We start from the raw sequence: 14,777 nt of genomic DNA on the forward strand, positions 1-14,777 counted from the left end.
ATGGGCTTAGTTGCTCCACGGCATGTGGGATCTTCCTGGACCAGGGATTGAACCCGTGTCCCCTGTGTTGGCAGGCAGATTCTTAACCACTGTGCCACCAAGGAAGTCCTTTCAGTCTTTTAAATATCGTTCCAGCTGGTTCTCTCTTGGCAGGGGGAGGTGTGGGAAGAGAACTATGGAACTTCTGGCTGCTTGTAGGGCAAGAGGCCCTGCCGTGGCCCAGCACCCACTTTCCCAAGCTCCCCCTGCTGTGTCCGAAGGCAGCTTGATGCAAGGCCACGCAGCAGGAGATTGGTAGAGGTGTTTTTGGTGGTCTCAGTGATGAAGGGTTATGTATGGTCCATGAATTTAATTTTATTCAGGAGGGTAAAGAGGACATTGCAAATGAAGTATGCAATAGGGCTTCCCTGGTGGCGCAGTGGTTGAGAGTCCGCCTGCCGATGCAGGGGACACGGGTTCGTGCCCCGGTCCGGGAAGATCCCACATACCGTGGAGCAGCCGGGCCCGTAAGCCACGGCCACTGAGCCCGCGCGTCCGGAGCCTGTGCTTCCGCAACGGGAGAGGCCACAACAGTGAGAGGCCCGCGTTACTGCAAAAAAAAAAAAAAAAAAAAGTACGCAATAAAAATGGGATAACACGGGGCCCTTGGGTCTGATCAGGTTGAGAACCCATGGTTCACCATCTGGTCTCCAGAAGGTGTCATTATGGGTCCTCAAGGAATTTAAAGTATTTCAGAGAATCCAGCAGGAATGCCATGTTTCGTGATGATCCCAGATGAGGCACACCTTTACGCTGGGACCTGCCCTCGGCGTGGAGGCCCGCTTCTGTGGTGCCCGGCAGAAACTGTGCCTGGATGTTGGTGACACAGGAGTTTCTGGGCTGTGACTGGGGACCAGATGTTTTCACTGCATTCGAGTCAGGAAGGCACAATATGCAGATCAGTCAGCTGCAGGGGTGAATTCCTTGACCACTGTGAGCAGCTCATAGGAGCAGGGGCAGGGGTGTGGTCCCCAGGGCTCCCTCCTCTCTCTCATCCTGGGTGATGTCACAGCACCCCAAGGCCCTCGATCATGCAGACACTGGTGGACATTCAGACAGCAGGTGGCAGGGTGGAGGGGACCCGGGAGGAACAGAAAGAGAGGGGAGGTTGGCCGAGGGGACCAGTCAGTTTATCTGCTTCACATATTTGCCTGGGGCTGGGCCTCAGCAGAAAGGCCGGTTCAGTGATACCGCTCGTAAGACGCCTTCTCCTGCTGCCTTCTCTGGCCTGGCCTCGGTGGTTTGTGCCAAATCCATTAGCATCATGGCCATGTGCCTAGTTCAACATTCAGGCCGGTGGAGACAGAGAACCCCCACGAAATGGTAATTTGTTCAGTGGTGTGTTTTACTACATGTGTTGCTTTTAATGGGTGTGAAAGATCAGAGAGCTCAGTGTTCGTTTTACAGACTGCTTTTAGGAATCATGCAGTACAATTTAAAGTGTATAAAAAGTGGAAACTACAGCATATCTTAAAACTATTGATATTAAAAACATTTTTAAGAATAATACATGTCAAGCAAGGTTGAACTATATACAGATGGGCTCTGAATTAGGTTTTTGAATCAAATTTTCAAACTATTTTAAGTTTTTATTGGAAAATGTTCAATCTTTCCAAGCTCTCCTGTTTTCTTTTTTAAAATAAATTTATTTAATTTATTTATTTATTTATGGGTGCGTTGCTGCGCGCAGGCTTTCTCTAGTTGCAGTGAGCGGGAGCTACTCTTCGTTGCAGTGCATGGGCTTCTCATTGTGGTGGCTTCTCTTGTTGTGGAGCATGGGCTCTAGGCACAGTGGGCTTCAGTAGTTGTGGCACGTGGGGTCAGTAGTTGTGGCCCGCGGGCTCTGGAGCGCAGGCTCAGTAGTTGCGGCCCATGGGCGTAGTTGCTCTGTGGCATATGGGATCTTCCTGGACCAGGGCTCGAATCCATGACCCCTGCATTGGCAGGCAGATTCTTAACCACTGTGCCACCAGGGGAGTCCTCTCCTGTTTTCTTATTCTTAGAGATTGTCTACCATTTTGTTTGCTAGAGTATCTGTTTCTACCCTGTTTTCCAATTGGCTACTCCTGCTCTTAGTGTACAGGGTAATTTGTCCCTCATGTTTGCTACTAAATGTCATCTATAATAAATAGAAGTTCATGCTTACTGGTTTCACATTTAGTTTTCCTCTTTACTCCACTCATTCTTTTTTTAATGGTTCTTATACCTCTTCTCTAGTTAGTAAAGATAAGAAGGAGCTTTCTGTTGCCAGTTCATTCCTGTTTCCCAATAAGGAAGGATCTGGATCTTCACTGTTCAGTGTGGTAGCAGTGAGCCACATGTAGCTATTTAAAATTTGTCATGATGAGAAAACATTAGAAATTTAGTTCTGGGCTTCCCTGGTGGCGCAGTAGTTAAGAATCTGTGTGCCAATGCAGGGGACACGGGTTCGAGCCCTGGTCCAGGAAGATCCCACATGCCGCGGAGCAACCCATGCGCTACAACTACTGAGCCCATGCTGTAGAGCTCATGCTCCACAACAAGAGAAGCCACCACAATGAGAAGCCCACACACCATAACAAAGAGTAGCCCCCACTCGCTGCAACTAGAAAGCCCGTGCGCAGCAACAGAGACCCAATGCAGCCAAAAATAAATAAATTAAAAATAATAGTTTAATAATATTTAAAAAAAAAAAAAAGAGTCCACCTACCAATGCAGGGGACATGGGTCCAAGCCCTGGTCCGGGAAGGTCCCACATGCCGTGGAGCAACTAAGCTCATGCGCCACAACTACTGAGCCCGTGCTCTAGAGCTTGCGCACTGCAACCACTGAGCCCACGTGCTGCAACTACTGAAGCCTGCGGGCCTAGAGCCCGTGCTCCACAACAAGAGAAGCCACCGCAATGAGAAACCCACGCACTGCAACGAAGAGTAGTCCCTGCTCACTGCAACTTGAGAAAGCCCGTGTGCAGGAACGAAGACCCAAAGCAGCCAAAAATAAATAAATTAAATTAATTTAGTTCTTCACTTGTATGAGCCACATTTCAAGTGCTTGGTGGCCGCTGAACTGACAGCCATAGGACATTTCTGTCATCAAAGACAGTTCTCTTGGACAGCCCTGGGCCACATTCTTTACACCCCCCCAATAGTCCACTTCCTGTATTATCTCATTAACCCCCCGAAAGCCTCTTCAGCTTTCTGGAACCGTCTGAAACCTTCTCCTCCAATTCCTCCCAGCCCAGCTGTGTATGGCTGAAAAGTCAGGTGGAGCCATACTGCTGAGCCTTTGACCTGATTGGGTTGAGTCAGCCTGGTCGGGAGTTCTTCCCTGGGACCCTCTGTCCATTTCTTCATTTGGGAAAGTGGCAGGCATATGGCCTAACTACAGCAGTCCCGAGGGTCTTTTTAACCTGGGTAATGGAATTGTCACCTCTCAGACTCATTAACTCACAATTTGAGGAGCTCTGTATTCCTCTCATCTCCCTATTTCGTTTTTTCCATTTCGGTGTGATCTTTGTGGTGCCTGACCTGCCATCTTCACTGAGTTTGATTTCTTTGACTATTTTCCAGCAACTTTTCTTCCATCCTTGAGCTCCTCTCCTGATTTTTTTTTTTTTTTTACTAGTCTTCACAAGTTCCATTTCATTCTTAAATGTATATTTATGATGTATTCTTTGAATCGGTGGTATTTTTGCATTCAGCATGTCTTTAGCCTATTGATTTATCATATTTCTTTCTTTCTTTTTTTCTTTCTTTCTTATTTTTAACAGAACACAGAGTTTATCATTGGTGTTAACATAATACTTGGAGGTTTTCTTTTTTGAATCATGGTGTATTTATTCAGTGGGATGTTTCATAGTGTTGAAAATAAATGAATGTGGATCACATGTATCAGTATGGATGATTCTCAAACATATTGCTGGACCAAAAAGAGCAACTTTCGAAAGAATACTTGTAAAATGATGTCATTTATGTAAAGGTTAAAAAAAAAACACATATTAATGCTGTGTGTTGTTTAGCATTACATACGTATGTAGTGAAAACTTAAAGAAACACGTGGGGAGGAGCCTGTGGCCGTGGCGTTCTGGATAGTTCTGTGCTCTGTGCAGGAGGTGGGGTGTGGTGGGGAAGGCCTGCAGGGAACCTGGATGGTACAGGCAACCATCTGTTTCTTAGACTGGAGGGACTCCGAGTCTTGAGCTTACTTTTCCTTACATGTTTCTATGTCTAAAATATTTTGTAATAAGTTTAAAACTTTATGCTTATTTTAAACATAAATAAGAAGATTCAATATAGAAAGTGAATTTCCATAATCCTGTTGCCCTGTTAATATTTTGGTGTTTTTCTGTGTTTTTTTCTGTAAAATTTTTCAGTTTTATTGAGTTATAATTGACAAATAAAATTGTAAGATATTTAAAGTGGAGATTGTGATTTGATATATGTATACATTGTGAAAGGATTCCCTCATCTAGTTAATTAACACATTCATCATCTCAGGTATTTATCTTTTTTTATTTTCCGGTGGAAACATCTAAGTTCTATTCACTTAGTAGATTTCAGTTATATAATACAGTGTTATCAGCTGTTGTTACCACATTTTACATTAGCTCCTCAAGCTGTATTTCTGTGTTTTTAACGTGGTCTAGTGTTATTCAGAATAACACTTTGTTTTTTTCTTGTTTCTTTCCCTGTGATACTAGGTGCACTTCATGCCTCCTTCTCTCCAAGTACTCAGCTATGTGGTTTGGGGCCAGCACCTCTACGGGGCAGGGACCTGCTTGCTGGAGTGTCTGCCCCTCCTTCCTGGGGAGTCTGAATCCCTGGCCTTCTGCCCACATCTGCCTCTCCTTTAGGGTCTTCCTCACTCTCTGCCTTTAGACAGGGGACTCCTCAAGACTCATCCACACGCTTCTTGCGAATGAGGGGCTGTTGACTGCAGACCCAGGTCACATTTTTATATGTCACATCTCTGCATGTCGATGTGCCCCCTGGACCGTCCCTCGACCTCTTCTCATATGTGGGCACTCACTACTCACTGCCTTGGTTTCACTTTCAGTTTTGCTTCTGCGAGAGTCTACAACATAGCTGTGATTTTCTTGCGGCATCAATTACAGCGTGAGGCTAGAGAGAGAGAGGGGACCACCCGGCCGGTGACCCCGAGTGAAGGGATGGGCCCTCGACTTCTTGTTTGATGCCCAGCAACACTTTTCAGGTTCTTAAGAACATACCACACAAACACAGCTTTGATTCTCCTGAAAAAGGTCTAAGAAAGAAAGACCACCTCCAATGCTGAAATGAAATTAGAGAAATGAGATATCTAAGAAGATATTGCTTCTTGGTCAGAAAGGAGAGGTTTGGGTTTCCCAGTTCTATGGCTCGAGCAAGTCTGCCTATGGGAACAAGAAAATGCAGTCTGGGAAATTGTTTCTGGCAGTGTTCCAGCCAGTATGCAAAGCACTCATCAAAAGAGAGAAAACTTTGATGTGACCTGAAAACTGGTTGACTTGGAAAGTGAGGAAATTTGCAGCAAGCGTGTGACTGTGCTGGAAATGTGATTTGGGAGCCGGCCAGAGTCTGGATAAACATTTCCACGAAGGAACAGGTGGTAAAGGCACGGTTACTCCCAGGAAAGGCTAGTCAGGAATGGTAAGAGTTGTGGGTTTTGTTTTTGTTTTTGTTTTGCATAATATGAAGTTTCCAGGTGAGGTTGTCTATGTTGCCTTTCTTCCCATCTAAAGATGCTCCCAGGAAGTGTCACTGGTGGTGGTGCCCCTGCCCTTTGCAGGTGAAAGTCCTGGTGGGTGAGAGGGGAGCAGCAGGAGAACCCCGCCTCTACTGTGTTGCAGCGAGGCTGCAGCCCTGGTGCTCTGGCAGCCTTGCTGTGCAGCGCAGTGAGCGCTTGTCATCTGGGGGGGAATTGCATTGGTGATCTAGGAAGACAGCCTGGGTGTCGGGCCAGCTCTTCTGGACTAGCCTGCAGCAGTGAGTGTTGCTAATTTGATGATTCTTGGAGATATCTCCTGAAAGTCAAACTTTTGTTTTGTTTTGTTTAATCTCTCCCAGACTTCTGAACTCATGCCATGTTGAATTTTTAGTTCTTCAAGGTTATTTAGCCTTATTTCTTATTTATATATTTTTCCATCCTAGCTCTACTACATTATCTATTTCCAAGCCTTTATTTGAAACATTTTTCTTTTACCTGCTACTGCCCACTCCTTTACTTTGAATTCCCAAGGATAGTGTATTTCTTACTGTTTTTTTTTTTTCATTTGTCCTCTAAATCTCAGGACTTTTACATCTTGATCTTTGCATAGTTTTGTTTTGTTTTTTAAAAACAGCTTTATTGAGGTATAATTAACGTACTGTACAGTTCATGCTTCCAAAGTATGTAAGTCAGTGGTTTTTAGAGTATTCAGAGTTGTGCAACCATCACCACAGTCTAATTTTAGAATATTTTCATCACTCCTTAAAGGAACCCTGTACCATTAACAATTGCTCCCCATCCCTCAACCCCCAAACCTCTGGCAACCACTTAGCTACTTTCTGTGTCTGTGGATTTTTGCCTATTCTGGACATTTCATATCAATGGAATTATGTAGTATGTGGTCTTTTGTGACTGGCTTCTTTCACATAGCATCCTATAGCTTTATTTCTATTTTTGATGTATTCCCTTTTTTTTGGCTTCATTTTTCAATTATTTAGCTGCCACCTATTCCCAGATTTTAAAATTGAGTCTTTCATTTATCTTCTTTCTAGAATCTGTTTTCCATTGTCTATCCTGTACATAAATCTGCCACTCTTAAAATTAATTATTAATTAAAAATTTTATTTATTTATGGTTGCATAGGGTCTTCGTTGCTGCGTGCGGGCTTTCCCTAGTTACAGCGAGCAGGGGCTACTCCTTGTTGTGGTGCGCGGGTGGCTTCTCCTGTTGTGGAGCACGGGCTCTAGGCGCGCAGGCTTCAGTAGTTGTGGCACGTGGGCTCAGTAGTTGTGGCTCGTGGGCTCTAGAGCGCAGGCTCAGTAGTTGTGGCACACGGGCTTAGTTGCTCCATGGCATGTGGGATCTTCCCAGAGCAGGGCTCAAACCCGTGTCCCCTGCATTGGCAGGTGGATTCTTAACCACTACGCCACCAGGGAAGTCCCTAATTATTAATTTTTGTTTTGTTTTGTGGTACGCGGGCCTCTCACCATTGTGGCCTCTCCTGCTGTGGAGCGGAGGCTCCGGACGCACAGGCTCAGCGGCCATGGCTCACGGGCCCAGCTGCTCAGCAGCATGTGGGATCCTCCCAGACCGGGGCACGAACCCATGTCCCCTGCATCGGCAGGCAGACTCTCAACCACTGCACCACCAGGGAAGCCCCCTAATTATTAATTTTTAAACTGTTAGTTTAACTTAAGTTAAAATCTTAAAATTAACTATTATTTCACAATTCTCCAGGGAAAAGAATACGGTCTGTGGCTCCTTCTGTAATTGCTCCAGATGTGACCTGATGTGCTCTCTTGTGTCTGATGACCACTCTCTGGGTTAACATTTGGTGAATAACAGTTTATTAGTTGTTAGTCCGTCTCAATTCCTGACACCTCCTTCTAGCTGTCTTGTTTCATAGTCTCTTCTGATTATTTCAACTCTGTTGTATACAGTATTTCAAGATAGTTATCATAGACCTTCACTTTCCTTTTGTTTTCTAAAACTCACTGTAAAAACGCCTTTTGTCACTTGCGAACATCCCGCCAGCACACAGACTTGACTTCACATGATTCTCTCTTCTTGTCGAGGCGTCATCACTTACTCATTGTTCTCTCCCTCACTGCCAGCCTCCCATCCTCCCATCCTCCCATGTAATTCTTTATGAGCATTACTTCATGCCCTTCCTCAGTCTACTCTGAGTTACTCCTGAGTGTTCCTGAAGATGCTCTAAGGAAAAGCATTAACTCATTTAATCCTCACAGCAGCCCTTTGAAATGGGGTCATGATTAGGTGACTGGTATTTCCATTTTGGGTCACGGTTTTCGTCCGCACTGTTGCTAACACCAGAGCATTCCTTTTTCCTATCCATTTCTTTCAACACTCAGCCCAGGTCCTCACCCTTAGTAGGTACTCAATAAATGTTTCATTTGCTGGGTAAGTGAATGTGTGAATGAGCCAATGAATAAATGAGTTGGTTAGTACCCGGCAGACTGTTTGCATAAACAGCCAAATGCTACCTTTCAAAGAACTCGTTTCGTAGTTTTTGAAGGCCTGGGTATTAAACCCTAATTTGGGAGTGTTTTAGAGATGGGAGGAGTGGGTCTTTGAAGGCAGCTACACTGGACTCTCCCAGCATTAGGTCTGAGCATTGAGCAGGGTAGCCCTTATTCATGTCAAGTAGGAAAGTTCAGAAGAAGACAGCTCAGGGGAACGTGGTCACGAGGTGACTGCCCAGTCACTCACCTTTGGCCGTGACATGTACCTGTTCCTGCAGAGAGATGGAGGCTGGTGCAGAGGACGCCTGCCACAGGAGCAGCTGTGGGGTGGGCGTGCGCACGTGCATGTTCTTGAAAGAGTCGGTTGGTTAGGCTAAAGGTGTAGTCAAGATCAAGCCACTCAGGCGTGGTGCCCACCCTTTGTTTCTTTCACCTGCTTGGGTTAGTCTGTCCCGTATTTTACTGTTTGGGACTTCACTTTTTAAGAAGAAGGTTAAGTTTCACCCACAGCCATTTGCTGTTGGAACTTGTGATTTATTGTCAAGTGTTGGGACAACCAGGACGGATCACCTCCGTGTGATTAATTGTTTCACATAGGAGCAGAGAGGACTTAGGCCCATCCAGAGTGTTTTGATGTTAACAAGGTGGAAAATGCTTTTTTTTTTTTTCCACGAGAACTTTTGGTCTTCCTAAGCAGAAGCAATAGACAATTATGAAATATCATATCTATAGTTTTTAGGCCCTGGTTATTTGGTAGATTAAGATTGAGCGCTTTTAATCTTTATTTTCCGTATTGACTGACTACATTTTCGTTTAAATAATCCTCATGCTACTCGGCCATTACAGATATCATTAGAAGGAAAAATTCATTACAAAGTGAATAAGTTTTTAGACCCTTTGATTTGTGAACCGGCCCAAACTGGTTGCCTCCCTTATATTGATTGTTTCAGATCATCAGTGATGCAAGCTCCCAGGCGTTTGCTATGTCACTCTGCTAACTCCCAACACACCTGCAGACATTCTTTCCTTCCTGATTATTCTCTTTCTGTTGGGTTGACACTTAGGCCCTTGGTTCTTGGATTGAGGGTATCACCCTCCAAAGCAAGAGTTCTGCAGAAAAATACAGTGATAAGAAGGCCAGAATAGTCTTTCTTTTCCAAAATGGACTTTGGCACTCACTCAAATTACGCTCAGCTCACGAAAACTAAACACAAGTTGGGTGCAAGGCTCAGTTTTTCTCCTCGAAGAATTGATGCTATAGTTAAGACTGTTAACCATGTCAGCCTCCCGGGCACACATAGCTGCAGACGACGCCTCCGTGAGACAGGAGCTTATGGGAACCGTCTTCCCCACTTCTCCACCTGCTGTGAAATTAAGCCAATGAAAGGCATCTGTGCCAGTGAGGTTTAAAGTCAATTACCAGGAAAGAATATAAGAAACCTTATTAATTGTTCTTCTGTTTACACTATACTTAATGAAATAAATAATCTAGCTGCCTTATTTTGACTTTCTGCTCTAAAAGCCATTCTAACGAACTTGGACCCCAAGGTCCATGTGTGTAGTTACTCATTAAATCCTTATGTCTTACGACCTCTCCTGACTGCAGCCAGTCACCTGGCCCTGATACGTTCCCTGGGACCTTTCATATCCGGTCTGACTTTATCATTACTGATATCACTCCAGTTTTGGCAAAACATTTCACTTTAAATCTAACTTTCCATATTAAAGCATAAAAAAAGTTGCTTAATTTGTTCACTGATTTTTTGCTTGCCATGGACACATCTGTGCGTTTGTCCTTTGGAACACTCGCATTGTGTTACTAATACAGGTTGATTGTTAGGAGCCCCCCAAAGAAAAATTCAAGTTAGGAACAAATGTGGAGCAGTTATTGATTTAACAATCCTGCAAATGCTTTTGTACATAGAAGGAGCATAAAAAAGACTCCCAGCGATAAGCAGGTCAAACACCCACGTTGAGAATAATAGCTAACGTTACTGAGTTTTTACTGTGCGCCAGGTACTGCCATGAAGGCCTCATGTGTGTTAATCATTTAATCATTTAATCCTCGAGTCAGCCCTGTGGGGTGAGTCCTGTTCTTAGTGAGAGGTGGAGCCATGAAGTATCTTACTGCATCACACGTTTAGGAGGGACAGAGCCTGAATCCCAGGGCTTCTCCCTGGAAGCCACATGCCCTTACCCGTCACACTCGTGCTTGCTGTGGAAGCCTTGCCTGTTGCCCCCGCAATTCAGAAGGAGTAGGTTTCACCATTATTTCCCACCTCCCTTGTCCCTTGACTCCCTCACCACCCACTTGTGACTGGAGTTTCCAGGGCTCCCTGGCCTTTCCTCAGCCTGGTGCCTGCTCGTTACTCCTCCTCACCCCTGTTGCCCCCAGAGCGAAGGCTCCTGGAGCTGGTCTCCCTGGTGCCCTGCACGGACTTCAGCTCCTCTCTGCCCCCTCCCCACCCCCTGCCGCCCCGAACATGTTCTCTGTTCCAGCCACACAACACTCACCTCCATCCCTCCACTCTCCCTGCTAAAGGCTCCCTTTCTGGAGTCTGGTTCATCGACTATTCTGGTGACACCCACAGCCTGACCATGCTGTCCCAGCCCCTGGTCCTGGTGGCCTTCACTGGGCTGGCCTCTCCTCATCTTGTAACCCTCAACGTGGAGGGGACTTCACCCAGGAGGCCTTCTCAAACCTCTGAGTCTTCGTGAGATACACCCTCCTGTGCTTCCTGGTCCTGGACCAGGTAGGCGTACCCACCTGCTGCCGAGATCCCCCTGCAGGAGCCGCCCTGTACAGGGAGGGTCACGGCTGCCATGTTCACGCTTGTCCCCTCAGCACCCTCACAGTGCATGGTAAACAGAGGCATTTAATAAATGTTTGAGCAATGAGTGGCAACTCAGTAGTCACAATTCAAAGCAGCAACGACAAACCTCAGGGGTGCCCACCCCAAGGCAGGCATCAGAGCCTGTGCTGCAGAGCTGGCTCCATGCCCAGGTGGAGGGCGCACTGCTGCTTGGAGGACTGGCTGCATCATCATCATGTATTCATGGCCCTGCGGGGCTGGAGGCTCAGCTCTTTCTCTGCTGTAGTTGTCATGCCTCCAGGAAAGGCCTCCTTCACCTGTTCTTGCCCGAGGAGCCATACAGGGAGGGGATAAGTGGTTCCCTGACTGAGGACCCCTCCTGAGTGTGAGAGAGCTGACTGGGAGCAGGGCCCAGGGGTGCAGAGCCCCGGGCAGGGGAGCCCCGAGCTGCCGGCCTCCCCATGGGAATGCAGTTCTGGGGTCAGGGCCAGCTACAGACACAACGGAAAACCTTCCCCTGCAGCCTCAGCTCCTCACCCCTGCAATCCAAAAACTGCCCTTCCTTTGTCTGTTCCCCAAGGCAGTCCCTGCAGCAGCTGCGGGTACTCTCTGGGCCCCGCTTCCCACCCGCTGCAGGTGACTTACCTGCCACACCCGGGAGTTCGAGAGGGACTAGTTACAGCAGCTCCAGGGACCAGGCCACTTCATGCCCTGGTTGGGTGAAGCCAGGGATGAGATGCCACGGCAGGTCAGAAATAGGGCTTTTCTCTCCTCAGCCCACAGAGCTTGTGTTTTCTGACTCTCCCAAGGCGAAGTGATAAAATCAGTTCAGTGTTTTCTGTAACAGAGTCTGAGAAATTCACGCAAAGCTGCTTTTACCCTTCTGTTGTATTCTAGTTCACGCTTCCCTTTCAAGTTTATACACGTAGCTAGTCAGAATTGTGATTGATCCTATATATCATTTGGGATGTATATTTTTGGTTGGAAAAAATACATGGAAGTTCAGGACCTTAGTTAAGAGTGAGCATTTAGCAATCTCCTTTGGGGTCAGTTAGCATCTAAAATTATTTATCTTAGTCTTTGGATCTCACCTGTGATTTGGCTACACTCCTGGATGTCTCTAGGTGTCCTGTGACTCTTGCCAAATTCTCTGAACTGCTGACCTAAAAACATATGCTATACAGTATTTTATAAGGAGGGAGGGAGAGGAAGAAAGATAAAGTGATGAAATGGTGGTTTAATTATAAAATGATTAAGGATTATTGATTAAGTAGTCCCAGGGTTATGTGCTTAATTAATTTTAGAGCATTTATTAAATATGTACTGAGTGCGAGAAACTGTATGAATCCAGCAGTGTAGTCACATGTCACCTCTTTTTTTTTTTTTTGCGGTACATGGGCCTCTCGCTGTTGTGGCCTCTCCTGTTGCGGAGCACAGGCTCCGGACGCGCGGGCTCAGCGGCCATGGCTTACGGGCCCAGCCGCTCCACGGCATGTGGGATCTTGCCCAACCGGGGCACGAACCCGTGTCCCCTGCATTGGCAAGCGGACTATCAACCACTGCGCCACCAGGGAAGCCCTTTTTTTTGTTTTTAAATGTACTTTATTTTCTTAGATAGCGTATAGAGTCTTTTATTTTTTTAAGATTTTTTTTGACATGGGCCATTTTTAAATTCTTTATTCAGCGTGTTACAATATTGCTTCTGTTTTATGTTTTGGTTTTTCGGCCACATGGCATGTGGGATCTTAGCTCCCCGACCAGGGATGGAACCCGCACCCCCTGCATTGGAAGGCGAAGTCTTAACCACTGGACCGCCAGGGAAGTCCCATGATGGCTTTTCTCTACCACCTTCTGCTGAAGCTTAAACTCCTTAAGATGGGAATCCTGCTTTGTTCTGGTTTTATTCTCTGTGTACAGCATACACCAGGCCTAAAATAAATGTTTATTGAATAAATCACGTGTCACTCCCTTTCATAAATTCGTAGTCTGGTTAAATTCCAGTAAGGACTAACAATGGATTTCTTTAAATAAGGCTTGCTTCTTTTTCAGAAAGCGCTTGAGTTCCGTCTGGAAAAGCTGCTCCTTACTCACCTCCCAGCAGATAGTCCTGTACACCAGGAGCAGGGCCCAGCCCAGCTGTTACAGCTCCTTAACACTATAGCGTATATTGTTACTTCAGCCTTTAATGGGGATTGTAAAGTTGTAGGTTAATAGTCCATTTAACCAACTTTTTTTTACAGTGGGGATTTTGTGAGAGAATAAAATTCACATAGACTGCAGCTTGACAAAAAGCTGATGTTCTGGGACTTCCCTGGTGGTGCAGTGGATAAGACTCCGCACTCCCAGTGCAGGGGGCCTGGGTTCAATCCCTGGTCAGGGAACTAGATCCCACATGCATGCCACAACTAACAGTTAGTGCCACAACTAAGGAGCTGGCAAGCTGCAACTAAGGACCCCTGGAGCTGCAACTAAGGAGTCCACGTTCTGCAACTAAGGAGCCGGCGAGCTGCAACTAAGGAGCCCACTGGCCACAACTAAGACCTGGTGCAACCAAATAAATAAATATTAAAAAAAAAATGATGTTCCTGCCGTGTGAATGTTTGGATCCAACAGAAAAGAGATACTTGTTAAGTCTGAATCGAGGGAGGGCTTAGTTCCCCCGCTGGTGCACATTCTGGTCTCCCTTTTCATGGTGGTTGCCAGTCCCTGACGTAGGTAACATGGTCTGTAGTCACCCTCACATCTAGACTGACCATTATGAATGTCGGCGACTGGTATTTACAGATAGAAACAAACCCAAGAAATGTATAGGGTCCGCACTCAGTGGGCTCTGCTGCCATCAGAAAGAGGCCATGTGACCCTTCCAAGGAAGGACTTTTAAACCCTTGTTTCAGCCCCAGAAGATGAAGCGTGCAGCCTCCATTCAGAGAAAACACAGCGTGAATACATGGTGTGTTTTGGAGGCAGTCATTCTCCCTGAGGCTGCGCATCTCTGGAAAGGTCATGGGAGTAGTAGTAAAATATGACCTATTCTCATTTTCACTTTACTCTCAACTTTCTAGGAGCGTGTCCTGCGTAGAGAGCAAGACGGAGCTGCGTTTCGACCGACGCTGGTGTCCACCTGTGCTGACTGTAATTTTTATCCATAGGTTTGAAGACATACCTGATAGCGGGTCAGAGAGCGAAGGAGTCTCATTGCAGCTGTTCAGAGGCCTTGCTTTCTGGCTTTGAGGTCATTGACGGCTCACGGGTGTCCTCAGGCCCTAGGGGACAGGGGACAGCATCGCCAGGGAGTGTCAGTGACTTGGCGCAGACTGTCAAAACCTTTGATAACCTTAAGGTTAGTTTTTTTTTTTTTTTTCCTACTTCTAAAACTTGATACTAATTCTGCAGTAGAACATGTGAAATAATAAACAGCCTTCAGGTCTGTAGCAGACGACTTGGAATGCCCTTCCATTTGGTTTTTATGATTTTTAAATTTAGTATAAAGTTAGCAGCATTTTGCATTTTTAATATCTTTGCTTTTTTGACATATGCACCTCCATTTTCTTTCTACACTGCATAGAGTTGCTTCTCACTTGAGTTACTATTTTCTTTCTCTGCAACCTATGATGTCTTTTGGGATTTCTGAAAGCTAACAATAAATGATAAGAGTAAAGGTGATTCTCCCAGCATCTTGCTTGGAGGGCTAGTTTGTATGTTATTTCAGAGATCACTTTCTCAAATACTCAAACATCTCTTGAAATTCAGTGTTTTATGA

At 45.8% G+C, this 14,777-nt stretch overlaps 1 protein-coding gene across 2 annotated transcripts in view; it reads left to right on the plus strand.

Moving 5' to 3' along the window:
- The window catches only part of ADCY9 (adenylate cyclase 9), a 177,859-nt gene that overhangs the window by 115,961 nt on the left and 47,121 nt on the right, over positions 1-14,777 (plus strand). For both annotated transcript variants that reach the window (XM_067706814.1, XM_067706813.1), the window contains one exon: positions 14,167-14,357. In XM_067706814.1, the coding sequence (XP_067562915.1) occupies positions 14,167-14,357 (191 nt within the window). The remainder of the gene's footprint in view (positions 1-14,166; positions 14,358-14,777) is intronic.

The sequence above is a fragment of the Pseudorca crassidens genome, chromosome 15 (genome assembly GCF_039906515.1).
Source record: "Pseudorca crassidens isolate mPseCra1 chromosome 15, mPseCra1.hap1, whole genome shotgun sequence".
Classification (NCBI taxonomy): Eukaryota; Metazoa; Chordata; class Mammalia; order Artiodactyla; family Delphinidae; genus Pseudorca; species Pseudorca crassidens.